At 46.7% G+C, this 12,950-nt stretch overlaps 1 protein-coding gene across 5 annotated transcripts in view; it reads right to left on the reverse strand.

Moving 5' to 3' along the window:
• ATP9A (ATPase phospholipid transporting 9A (putative)) overlaps positions 1-12,950 on the reverse strand; it is a 64,907-nt gene that overhangs the window by 15,153 nt on the left and 36,804 nt on the right. For 4 of the 5 annotated variants that reach the window (XR_010375166.1, XM_064465241.1, XM_064465243.1 and 1 more), the window contains 4 exons: positions 8,750-8,911; positions 2,688-2,780; positions 1,800-1,883; positions 867-1,037 (listed from right to left, as the gene is read on the reverse strand). Coding sequence is in view for 4 of the 5 variants with exons in the window: in XM_064465241.1 (XP_064321311.1) it covers positions 867-1,037; positions 1,800-1,883; positions 2,688-2,780; positions 8,750-8,911 (510 nt within the window). In the remaining variant the exon portion in view is untranslated. The remainder of the gene's footprint in view (positions 1-866; positions 1,038-1,799; positions 1,884-2,687; positions 2,781-8,749; positions 8,912-12,950) is intronic. The other variant, XM_064465242.1, reaches the window with a different exon arrangement.

Genomic DNA, 12,950 nt, shown 5'->3' on the forward strand with positions numbered 1-12,950 from the left:
CTGAAGTCCCTGTTGTTCACAGGGATGGTTCCAAACAGAAACCACTTTGGGAAGCCTGTCCCAAGCCTTGAATTCCACTTCCTACCTAAATCCCAAACACACAGCCCTGCTTCGGGTTCTCAGCCCGGCTCTAGATTTTTGCTCACTTTGTTACTTAAAGCAGAGAAACCACAACCAGAACCTTTTCCCCACTTTTCCTACCCAAATCCCAATGTTTAGTCTTTTTTTGTTTTGTTTTGTTTTTACCCCTTTGCAAGTCCAGGACCCGACTGACAAGTTTTCAAAGAGAGAAACTAGGCAGGCATCACGCTGCTTCCCCCACCGCTGAGCACAGCTCAGGCGTAGGTCTCCGAGCCTCAGATGCTGGAGCCCAGAAAGCTGGGGGGGGGAAAAAAGCCCAGTGCCTGATTCTCTTGCCTCAGACCCCCTCTAGTGGCTTCTGAAACATGTATATTCACAGCCCAGCGCCCCAGCCCCAGGCACGGGAGTTTGTGCACCAAAACATCCAAACCGCTCTCGTTTCACGCAACCATCTGAAAGAAACAAGTCTCCTGCGGCTGCCCTCCTGCCCACGCACTCGGCTTCTCTGCAGAAGGAGCCAGAGCACGTCAGGGGAAGAAAAGCACAAAAGGTGACACGCTTTCACCTCTTCAGTGAACATTTACTGCCTTCCAGCACGTTTCGCTCCCAAAGCAACGTTTAAAATACATCGGCCAGCCCCGCTGCTCCCCCTTGCAAAGGGCGCCTGGTGAAACGTTTACCGTGACAGGGCCCCCAGACTGTCCTAATTTACCGTCTGTAGGAGCGACCCCATACTCCAGAGGGTCTAGGTGTTCCTGCTAGAAGTAACGTCAGGTTAGGCAGACCTTAATGCCAGCATTTCTCAGCGTCTCCAGAGTGGGCCTGACATCCGCCTGCAGCTGATCCTCCACGCCGGTGAGACACAGCAGCTCCATCTCCATCTCCAGGCTCTCAATGACTGTGGCGACCTTCAGGGAGCGGTCGTGCACGCTCAGCTTCGCCTGCACGTAGCGTGCCTGCGGACAGAGCGGGCGGGCAGTCACTCGCACGGCCAGCCTGCACCGCTGCGGAACCCAGGGTTACCCAGTTAACCTCCCCCTGCCATCCGCCACCCAGGGGTGCCACCTGTAACGGCTGGCGAACGCGAGGCGCGTGCCACAGCATAAGGCGGAAAATATTTCAGGAAGTTTTTGTCACTTTGCTCCCGCCCTGTGCCGGCCCGGCGCGTCCTTGCGCGGGCCACCGCTCTAACCACGGCTCCGGCGGCGGGCAAACGAGAGGATCCTACACGTTTCCACCGTCTCGTCTCTGCGCTTAACTGAACGCTTCTCCTTGGCGTCCTGCCTGCCTGGGGTAAGCAAATGAGCGCTGCGTGCAGAGACCCAGCTAACAGACCCCGCGCGTGAAGCCTGTGCTTCTGCTTGTTTGTAGCTTCCCTGGATGTCGGAAGGCAACAATGAAAATGAAAAGCCACCACATTTCCCCACACAAACGCAACTTGTCTAACAAATGATGAATATTTCCAGAATTTATAACCACAAAAGATTCTAAGGCAGGATTCAGGAACTGTTTTGGAGGGTCCTGGCTGGGATCCAGTTTCATACATATCACTTAAAAAGCCACTTTGATTAAAAGAACAGCAAGACATTGAAGAATGACAATTCTAGCAGGGGAGCAGGGCGATGAGAGGCGACACTATCACAAGAGGTCTGTGAGAATCACTTCAGTGATTGTTTGTTTAAAAACAAAGGGGGGAAAAAAACCAAATAAAACCTTACTTCAAAGTCTTGATACTGCTCTTCCGTCAGAGACTTCTTGGCTACGACGAGAACCCTCAGGCCCTCCCGAGCCATGTTACCACACTGGAAAGAAATATCACATTGCAAACCATAAACTGCATCTCAAGTGAGATGATTTATGCACAGCATTGCAGAGATGGCAATGTAAGATAGCAGGTTAAGAAAATAACTGTCCCATTTGAGCAACCCCAGTGAGCCTATATCATCTGATAAAGTGCATGATAAACCCGAAAGGAAAAAAGGAGATCTGCAATGGTTCGTAATCTATCCCAGAGATCAGAGACAAAAGTGTCCTCTCTGCTACACCAGCATGGCAAAAACAACCCCATTGATTTCATTTTCTCTGCCTCTAAGTAAAAGGACACAAGCCTTTGATTTGTAGGCTTCACATCTTTGGCCATAAACTCTTTAAAATAAGACCAAGGTATTATTATTTCTTTGAACACCAGGGTTTGGGGGTGGGGAAAAATCAGTAACTGAAGCTACCGCTATGAACTAACTCCGTGTCAACATTACTACTAACCTGACAAACATATCCCAGTACAAAGCTGCCAAATGTAGTTTTGAAATTAGATGTTTCAGATTAAAATTAATCCAAACACGGGATCAAGCCCAGGGCCAATTTGGTGATCTTGAGTGGCGATCAGTTTTGAGCAAAATCCATGTTATTTACAGGACTTATTCTGCACTAAATATGTTGTACTCGCCACCTGGCTTCCTTGTCACTGCATATGTATTTGGCTGAAGACTAATCCAATGAATTGCCAAGATCAGCGACCTTCTGGCTCGCAGGTTTTAGCCACATGGATGAGCTTTGTCATGCGCTGCTCTGGAAGGAGAAACGCACTCTCCAGAGACGCCCCATACCTCCTCTTCCAGCCAGTCGTTGTACTGCACGATCCCAGCCATCACCACATCAGCCCCCTTCATGTAGAAGGTGATCTCTCCTGTTGATTCATCCTGCGGATAAGAAACAGAACAGTCTAAGTTGGGCCAATATCACCGTATTTGGAGTGGCCTCAGCAAGCTAAGGGATGAGTTTTCTGCACATCAGTCACAAACATGTCCGTGCTGTCAGGCTGAACGTCCATCTGGCTCAGCATCTTGCCTCGGGGCCAAAAGGAGATGCCTATTCAATTGCAACTTGGTTACTTGCAGCAGGAATTAATGCTTTAGGCAAGGATGATCAGCTTTTTAATTAGCAACATGTGATTTCCACGCAGACACAATCCTGACTGCACGGGCCTTTGGAATAACTTCTACACCTCACCGTGAATATTTATTTCATACTTACCTGAAACAATAAAACAGATGCACGAAGCTTAACAGAGTAAAAACCACTCTAATTCACCCCCTCTGTTACATTATATGGCATAAGCATAATTAAAGCTTATGCCTGCCACAGAAAGGTTAGATTGCTGCCTGCCTTATCTGATCCAAGTAATTTGTAGGCTGCAAGCAAGGCGTATTTACATTACCACAAATTTAAAAAAATCCCTTCTAACCAGGCAGATACCTAAGGAGGTCACAGCTATTAGTATTACAAGCTAATGGAAACCCTGGCAATTTCCTCAAAGGAGACAAAACAATGAGTAAGGAACAAACTGCTCTGTAAACCAAGAGAGCCACCAGGGAAAGGAAGAAAATAAACTTAACTTGCAAAACCAAAAAGCCCAGGAAGGTCTGGAAATAGACAGCTGTGAACGAAGGGGGGAAAGTACTTTAGGAAAGGAAAGAAATTGTTTAAAAGCACAGTGGACACACTTTCATTCTCACAGTAATTAATATACATGTCAGTCTGTCCTGCCATTACAGAAACTAGCTGTGAAGAGTTTGAGTCGGTAGGTAAAAGCCTAATGTCCTGTGGCACTGGCAAAACAGCGTTTGCATCCACAGGAAAAGAAAAAAAAAAAAACAAACCAAAAACAAAAACAAACCAACCCAGCAAAACCCAAATGAAAGAAAAAAGCAGCGCCTGATATGGATACTGAAAACAAGGAAGAGAAATAAGTGTCTTTGCTAGGGAAATTAAGAAGTAGCCAAGGAAAACGAAGCTCCTTTACTGAGCATTTCTGCCATTCTCACAGAGACAGTCACAAGGAAGACTCTTAGAATTAAGCTTCAGCGTGGTTTCCAATGCCCTGAAATGCCAAGCCTTCATATACCGATACCCACACATCCCACATGCCCAAAGCAAAACGCGTGTCACTCCACCAGAACAACTGGAATCTGCTTAAATAAAACACAATGCTTTTGGCAGTAGCCAACGGTAAAGGTTTATCTATTAAATTATGTGATTAAAAAGTGTCTAACAACATCTCTGTAGGAAACTGAATAAAGACTCCACTTCCCGTGCTGCAGAACTGGCTTAAGATAGTTTAGATTTTTTGTCCAATATAAATACTGTATCAGCTATCTCCTTGCATTAGTCATTTCCTCTCACTGAGTTCAGTAGGAGGTTAGTGCGTTCTCATATTATGGTAAGATCGCACTATAAATCTACACGGAGATTTGCCAGTTATATTGTTTTGGAGAGGCATCTTTTTTCCACCGTGGTCTGACTCTGGCCGCGGTTCAAAGGCTTCTTTCAATTCCAGATATGACAATAGCACTATCTTTGCTTTACAACAAAGATCATTCCACACGGGTAAGGGGAAAAATAACGCACAGAAAAAGAAGAATGGAAAATATTGTGGTCAAACAAACAGGTCTTCTCTCAAGCAGGAGATAAGTCAGTGCACGGTATGGTGAAGAGCGGCTGCTTTGGCGCAACAAGACTTCCTAGAACTGAAATAATCAGCTACAGAAATGACAGTTGATCACAAGTAAACAAGCAGATATTGCAAAAATATCCCAAACGAGGCAACATCTGCTACTTCTTTTCAATATGAACTACTACGGTATTTACTAAAAGGTACGTGTGGAAGGAGATCTTATTAGAGGAGCCAGAGCAGACAGGACCAGCAGGGGAGATGGGCGCCTCCGCCAAGGACCTCAGGAACAGCGTTACTGGGCTGGACGCGTGAATCGCTGAAACTCCATACCCGGATCGTACAGGAAGCCTGGCAACGGCTCCCACCGGCCAAGAAAGCTGCCGTTTATAAACATGGGCAATATCTGTAGAGTTGAGCAGAAAATATTACCCTTTGAATCCTACTCACTACAATCCTGAGCGCAGTTTAATTCTGCAGCTTCTCCCTCCCTCCCCAGCTTCTCACTCCATCTGCTGTCTTCTGGATACTGCACGCTACTTTCCCTGCCCTTAATTCTGCTTTTTAAGCAAGCAGCACAGTTTTAGAAGATACACTGAAGAGGTAAACACCTTGCAAGTTAGAATCAAAACCAAACCGAGTGCCTACACATGCATACGTATATGTTTAATAAAAGAAAATTTTACTTGCCAACTACCTATTTATAAACTCTTATTTTTTTTCTTTTTTTTTTTTCTTTAGATGAAAACAAAAAGCCTGCTTGAAGATATTATTTTGGAATAAAGGAATGTGGCAAAGTAATACCCAGGGAGTCAGCATCTGCTACTCGAAACCTCCTTCTGCACAGGGTATACAGGGAGCTGATTTTAGTGGCTAGCAGCAGCTCAATGGCTGCAAAATAAAGACACTCAGTTAACAGCAGAGAGGGGCCAACGCTTCTATTAACAGTATTCACAGTCAGGATCTGGGCCTGATCTTGCTCCCACTGACCACAAGTGGGAGTTTTGCTGGTTTTGGCAGCACGGATATTCTATATACAGAAATGCAAGATAGAAACCTTTTTCCTCCTAAAGGGGAGAATATACATCATAGATAATTTAAAAGAAATACTTCTCAAATCAAAAAGGAAAAAAAAAAGATGGCTCCTTTCCACTTTGATGAGAAAATTTAAGGGCATCCACTTCTCTGCTGAGCATATAAACAGGTTTCATGAAGCATGCCCCGGCTTCGATGGTTAGCCCACTTCTTACACCTTGGATAACACAGCACCTCATCAGAAGTTTGCACGGAAGGGAGGTTGTTTATTCCCTCTTTTATTGCTGATATTTTAATTCTAGGTCTTAAAAAGGTTGCCTGAAGTCTCTGCATCATTTTCACCATAAAAACAATTAATCTGAAGAATTTACACTTGCTTTATTTAAACGGATATGCACTATGCTTGTTGCAGCTACCCCACAGGGCACTAGACATTCGTGGGAACACCGATGGCTGTAGGTTCAGTCGGAGCTCTAGATTTCACAGATTTAACACACTGATTACTTTGTACAAGCTCAGCCTATCAGCCCACTTCAACTGACATTCCTGCCCTTGGGCATGTTTTAATATTCCAAAGCCTGGAACAACTTGAAATGCAGATTTGTCTCCCCTTCACCATCCTGTGGTGTGTCACCCAGAACTTCAAAACAGTTCCTTGAGCAACAAGAGATCCAGGTCTGAAACACTCGGGTAGGAAAACACAAATACAGCCATTTGCGTGAGCTTTAACCATTTTCAGTCTGCCCTAAACACAGCTTGTCCGTGTCCTTCATGGGTTTGCAAAACCAATTACATGCACATATTACAGTTCCATCTTTATCGCCACATCTCTTGCTAACAGGAACACTGAAGTTCTCCCTAATATTTGTTGTTGAACGCAACCACTGTGTTGCTCCATTTTACATCGCCCCTCCACGGCGCTGCTTCCGACCGGCGCTGGGCGCTTCCAGGGGTGCAGAGGAGTTAGATTTGTGAAGCTACCAAACACCAGCCAGTAAAGCAGACCGAGCGAATCTGCCGTCAGTGAGGCCCACATGTGCAATACTGATCCTGGCCGTTTCTAGCTAAAAACAAAGGCTACCCCTCCTTCTGTTGTAGCTTACAATACATGAGGCGGAAGATATTTTTACACCCTTTTTCCAGATACCCCAAAACAAACATGTAGCAATCCGGCTTTACCACAAAGTAACTGGGAAGGAAAAGAAGAAAAATTTAAAACAACCCTCAAAACCCACCAATTCTACCTATTCTCCCCACCCTAAATAACAAAGCTGAATGATACAATAAATCATATTTTGCCCCAGATCATAGGTTTCATATTCATGTTTTCGGTTCCTGGTACCAATTATCTGCCTGTACTCTCAGTAAAAAAATAACAAAGATGTTTTAATTATCTCCAAAAGAAATATTCAAACTTTGCCTTGTTTGCTTTGCAGGCAAATGGAAGTGCCTTACCATAGCTGGCTTTGTTTATCTTACTAACATAGATTCTCTAGCACTATCTTAAACTAATGATGATAATGGTGACAACTGGCCTCAACTGTTAACACCCACACTTCTTTCTTCTTTCTTTTTAAGGTAATTTTTTCTGAGAGTCCAATCTTACATTGCATTTGTATATAAACCCACAGTTATGCATACAATTTTAGCTGGGCACGTATTTAGCGTGCGCAGTGCCTGCTGCTGCTGACAAAGGGACTTGCACAAATGCACCCTTTTACCTTAAATCAGCTATTTTCAAGCCCTGCTCCTGACACTGTGATCTCAGCGTGGCTGCGGGCTCTGCTGAACAGCTCAAAAAAATCCTCCACAGCTCCCTGCAGCCGCAAGTGCCTCCTCCTGCGGTGTTGTACTTCTGCGGGGTGTAACAGGAGTTCTGATGCCTGGCAGAGATCTGGGGAGCACTTCCACGATACCTCTAACAATATCCTCAAGTTATTTGTTGTGGCATCGGTCCAGGATCCCCTCCCTCCTTCCCACCTGCTGCCATCTGCATCACCTCCTGCTGTACCCCTGCTTTGGGGGCTGGGTAAGCTGGACCCATGAACCTGCTCGTGTTCCTGCTCCGGGCTGATGCCCACGGGGGAAATCACTTGTGACCTGGGTCGACTCACTGCCCCAGTCCACCGTATAGCCCGCCCAGCTCTGCCAGCATGACCGTGGCATGGACACGACAGGGAGGGCAGGAGCTTTTGGACAGATGAAAAGACAACCTCAGGGACACAGAGGAGGCTTCAAAAATCAGCTCAGGCTTCCCTGAGATGCTGCTGGTGCCCCGCTCCCCTGGAGAGAGCAGTCCTGCCGCTGCCGGGCTCCTCTTCCTCCTCACTGTGTCGGCCACTGAGGGAGGGGACACGGGATTCTGGTCCCAGGAGACAGGGTAATTGTGACTATTTCTTTTGCTGGCAGTGCTGGCTTCAAGCTTTCCTGAAACAGCAGCCTTACCTGAGCGATAACATGGCATCTCTGCTGGTTATCGTAGCTGTTGGGCCTCGGTTGGGCACGCAGACAGCCAAAACATTCAGATTTTAGCTCTTTTGCCCCACCAGTCCCTCCTATGTCTCCTTCTACCTCGTACTTGTAGCAGAAATCCTCTCCCAGCGTTTTCCAGCATACCCAGGGCCCCCGGTTTCACAGTCGGAGGGAACTGCCCGAGCTCCCTGGTCCTTCCCGGCACCCTCCTGGAGGCTCCGTTGCGCGGCCAAAGGCACACTTTCATGGTGGTGGCAGCGCTGGCTGCCGGACTGGCCGGACACCCGTCCCCAGCCTGACAGTGCCCCACAGGAGCCCACGAGTGCAGGCAGAGTTGCTGCACGGCTGAAACCCAGCCCAGAGTACACGACAAATTAAAAACGTGAGCGTGAAGGAGCAGCTGGAGGAAGCTGGATGCTTAGGCTTGTTATTATTTTGAACAAAGGACCAAATATCAATGAACTAAAGATGTCTTGGAGCACTACAGCACTTGCCACCAAATGTGGCCACAGAAAAGGATGTATCACTAAACAAACCCAGCAATGAGATACTCTTAGCTCAAAACAGAGAACCAGCTTAGAGCCTGAGGTCAGAGAAACTACAAGACTCAGCCAGGAAGAACAGCATGGCTGAGAGCAAATGTTTTCTACGTTTCACATCGTGTTGGCAGGAGATTCACAAAGCCGTGAGATCTTCCTCAAAACCACTTACCCGAACAATTATCCCCATGCGCTTGCTCTCGTAGGTGAAGGGGAAGATCTGGAGGATGGTGAAGTTCAGGATGTGGCCACCCGGTGTCCTCAGCTGCACGGAGGACTGGTCCCTGCCCACCAGCGTCAAACCCACGCTCTCCGTCCATTGAACCAGGGCCACCTGAGAGGAGAAAGCCACGGTGATGGCGGCCAGCCCACACCACACCTCCCTGGGGGGACAGCGGGTGGGGGCCGCAAAGGAGTTCATCACTCATCAGCGGTGCTATCGAGGGGACCTGCTCCTGCGCGCAGGTGCTCCTACACGCCTGTCCTAGCGGGCTCTTGCTGAAGCTCGGGGCTCACTCACCGTGTTTTCGGGTTTGGGGGCCCAGCTGCTGTGAGCCAGCTGCCAGGAGACGTCACCTCCAGCCTTGGACCGCCACATCCTGAGGGACGACCCTCCACGCAAGGGCAGGCACAGGTACCCTCCCCCCAGGCCCGGGGTGCCCAAACCTCTGCTTTGCTTGGGCACATCAGGTAAATCTCTTCACAAACACTTTTTGAAAGTGCTAATTCCCAGCTTGCTCTTTATGAAATTAAGAATTCAAAGCGATGTATTCACCCTGGATTTACAGTATCAAAGCCAGAAACACTAACGCAGAGCTCATTAAAAATTCATATTAAAATAGCAAACCAACAAAATGAGCTCTGTGTTACGGTCCGTCTGTTTGGTAGCAACAATTCAGCAACGACTTTCAGCCTCTGTGCTGATCGGCAAGGCGGCTGAACGCTGCCTCACAGACACTCCTTAGCAGAGAACTTCTCCCCAGATATTAAAAGAACAAAACAAAAAACCCAAAACAAACCCTGGATTTTTCAAGGCACACACCGGAACTCATTTAACAGAACTTGTGCGGGTATCATTCTGATTGCAGCTCCTAATTTTTACGGACCTACAACACTTAATTCTTTACAAGCTTTCACTAGATTACAACCAGAGTCACGACAGGAGACCAAAGCCTTTTATCGTGCTTCCCTGACGATCCCCCCAGAATCCCACCTCCGCTGACACATCCATCTAAGACTGAGACTGCTGAGATACGGGGGTTTAACTCTAGAAGCTGTCTTGGCAGTAACGGATGGGAGCAGCAGCTGACGTGAGCCCATATATCACTGGCCTCCAGAAAGGATCAAGGGGTACTTTCTCCAAGCAGACACGAAATACTGGAAGTATTTTGCAGTGACATTTTCAAAGGCATGAGAGTGCTGGGCACATGGCTGCTGCTGACTTGAAGGTTAATTATCCCTTGTGCCTTTCAGATTCTGCCTTTACTGCCTTAAGTGACCACAAATACCTTAGACAAAAATGGAATTTATTTTGGGAAATCACATATGAGATACAGATAAAAATGGAACCTAAAAATACTTGCATTGAGTCAAGATTTTCCTAGATTAATTGATAAAATTGGGTCTAATTGGAGAGTCTTTTGTGAACTCAGCCCCCTTTTATCCATAATTAGGCTTAAAAGACAACCTAAAATAAACATTTCCTTTCATACAGTAGTCTTAAATCACCAGATTAAAAAAAAATGTAGTTGAGTTGGCTTTGCCTTGGAAGACCTTAAACCAATTTGAATCAATATTTGTTTTAATATTAGCAAGTTTTTGCAGCCTTATTCACAAAGATTACAACAAATCAAAGGCTCTTTCAAGCTTATCTTTTTTAAAAGTTTCTTCAAGCCATCCTTATGTATTAAAGTGTGCGGTTAGATAATGTTTCTAACAGTCTCCCAGAGGAGAGATGGAGCTGGGCTTTCTAATACTCTGGTTAATATATAATTATTGAGAATTTTTCACAGCACGACGTTATGTGATGTTCAGGGTGCGCAGCACTGGCTGTTAATTTGCCCGCGTTAGTAAGCCTGGAGATAGAAATCTCTGCTCCCAGCTCAGCCTGTTAAAGCATCTCCTTTGCTACTTTCTGTCACAGACACCTCCTCCCTCCTTCCCTGCCAGCGCCTCATTTAAATCCCATGTCAGGAAACATTTAAACCTCCCGAAAGAAAAGCCTCGCGCAGAGGAACAGATGGATGAGCGGCACGTCGTGCACATGACGCGCTCCAAACTAACTGCGCCGCGTCGTGCAACGCCGATCATTTCGGGTGGCCCCGAGACCACAAGAAGATTCGTCAACGGGAGGGGAAGAATAATGAAAGCCATCCCCCTTTCCCGTGCCGCTCCCAAGCAGGCGTGGGTCCTGCCAGCCCTTAACAGCCCTCCAGGTGAACCGCGATCAGCGCGGGAGGGGAAGTGGGGCTGACCCATTTGAACATGCCGCTTCCCAGCCTCTACACTACTTAATGAATAATTACTGAGAAAGAAAGTGATATAATTTTGAGGTGTTCCTATCAGATGTACTAAAAGCCTTGAAATTACCGTCCCCCATTCAACAGGCAACACAATGGGCCCGGCCTCCGGGAAATGCCGCGGCGCCAGCGGCCAACACCGGCGGCAGCAAAAGCGCCGATGGCTCTTCTGGGAGGGTCTGGGCACCCCGGGACGGGCAGCACGTTCCCAGCTTGGTGGGAGATGGAAGAGTCTTCCTCTGCGCCATGCAAACAGATAACTAGAGGTGCTCTCAGTCCCAGCGAGAAGATGAGAAACGTTCAAGATGCAAAATACGTTTACGGCTTAAACCGAGGAGATTTAAAAGCAGGCATGAAATCCCCCAAACACCTCCAGGAGAGCCTGTGCTCACTCAGGAGGGGAGATCAACAAAGTCCCTGACGGCACCCCAGGAGTTTGCAGCTCCGTCAGGGCCAAGTCAGATACAGACCCGAGCACTACAAAGCAGAGCAGCTACAGCAGCTCGGCACACTATCCCCCAAACTCTGCTCTTTCCGACAATTAAATTACCCAAGCCGCCACTGAAGTGGATATCGACTAATAAATTTCATTCGAAAGAGACAAATTGATCCTTCTGTGCCATGAGCTGCTCTACAAACGTCCCATTTAGGGTTGCCTAGGCAGGCAGACAACAGGCAGAAACCAATTGATCGGTGCACCCTTTCATGTCCTGGCAGCTGCGGCGGGTTGTCAGGGTTAAAGACTGTTTGCCCAGGAATCCCAGGCACTCTTATCTCTGATCAGATTATATCTATTTCATTTCCCCTGTTAGTTACTGTATGGCTACAACTGACATGCTTGCGGAGCCCCAAGGCTGTAACTGATATCTGAATAAAGATACTTCAAGACTTCTAAATGGCAGCGTGCACAGGAAACAAATTTAGGAAATCCTGCTTTCTGTTACAGGAAATGAATCCTATGCCAACTGGTAGAAATTACTCTTGCTGCTAAAGTAAAGAGAATACAAGTTTTTGTACTCATTTCATAAACTGACCTTCCCTGCCATGGCAATATTTTATCGATATAGGATTTCAAAGGCTGGCTTTACCAGGAGTCCAAAGCCATTCCCCTACAGGGAATGTTATTTAACAGCATCGCTCTCTTCCCAGGGACTCGACTTGTGCTGATCCTGCGTTTTGTACCATCTAGTATGACATACACAGAGCATGGCTAAACAATATTTGTATATCTAAGACCTACAGACAAGATTTCCTCAGTGCAGCAAAGCATATCTGATTTCTAAACCCGCTGTAATTCTCTACTTAAGACACCACGAGAAAGGAAAAAAGAATTTAAACAATAATCTTGGAAGGATTAGTTATCACGCTATAGTAAAACAAACAAACAATAATCCCTTGGGTATTTGAGACAAATTGCTGCATAAATATTTTAAAGACAGAACTGTATAAAGCGAAAAAGGAAAAGAAAAATCACTGATTCACTATATACCACAGCGTATATGTAAATAAACAGAGGATCTGTGCAAAAATAGCCGGTAGATGCTTTAGGAAAAAAAAAAGCCTTAAGCGCAGATCACAAAAATTACCATCTGGAAATCATTCAGAACTTCTTTCAATCCAGAGGCAGTTGATTTCTGTAAGCTGTCTTTACATGGGAGAGCAACACATTAGAGGAGAAAAGCAGGTAATCAAACACTGACCTAGATTGTGTGGTGGGAGAGGACACACGTACACCCCCCCGCCCCCCGCCCCCAAGCCAGGGAGCAGTAAGGGCTTGTTGTCGCTGGGGGCACGTCCATGGGGGGCGGGGGGGGAAGCCAAGGTGCAGCTTCTGTATTATACAGACAAGAACAC

The sequence above is a fragment of the Phalacrocorax carbo genome, chromosome 14, assembly GCF_963921805.1.
Source record: "Phalacrocorax carbo chromosome 14, bPhaCar2.1, whole genome shotgun sequence".
In the NCBI taxonomy this organism is placed as follows: domain Eukaryota; kingdom Metazoa; phylum Chordata; class Aves; order Suliformes; family Phalacrocoracidae; genus Phalacrocorax; species Phalacrocorax carbo.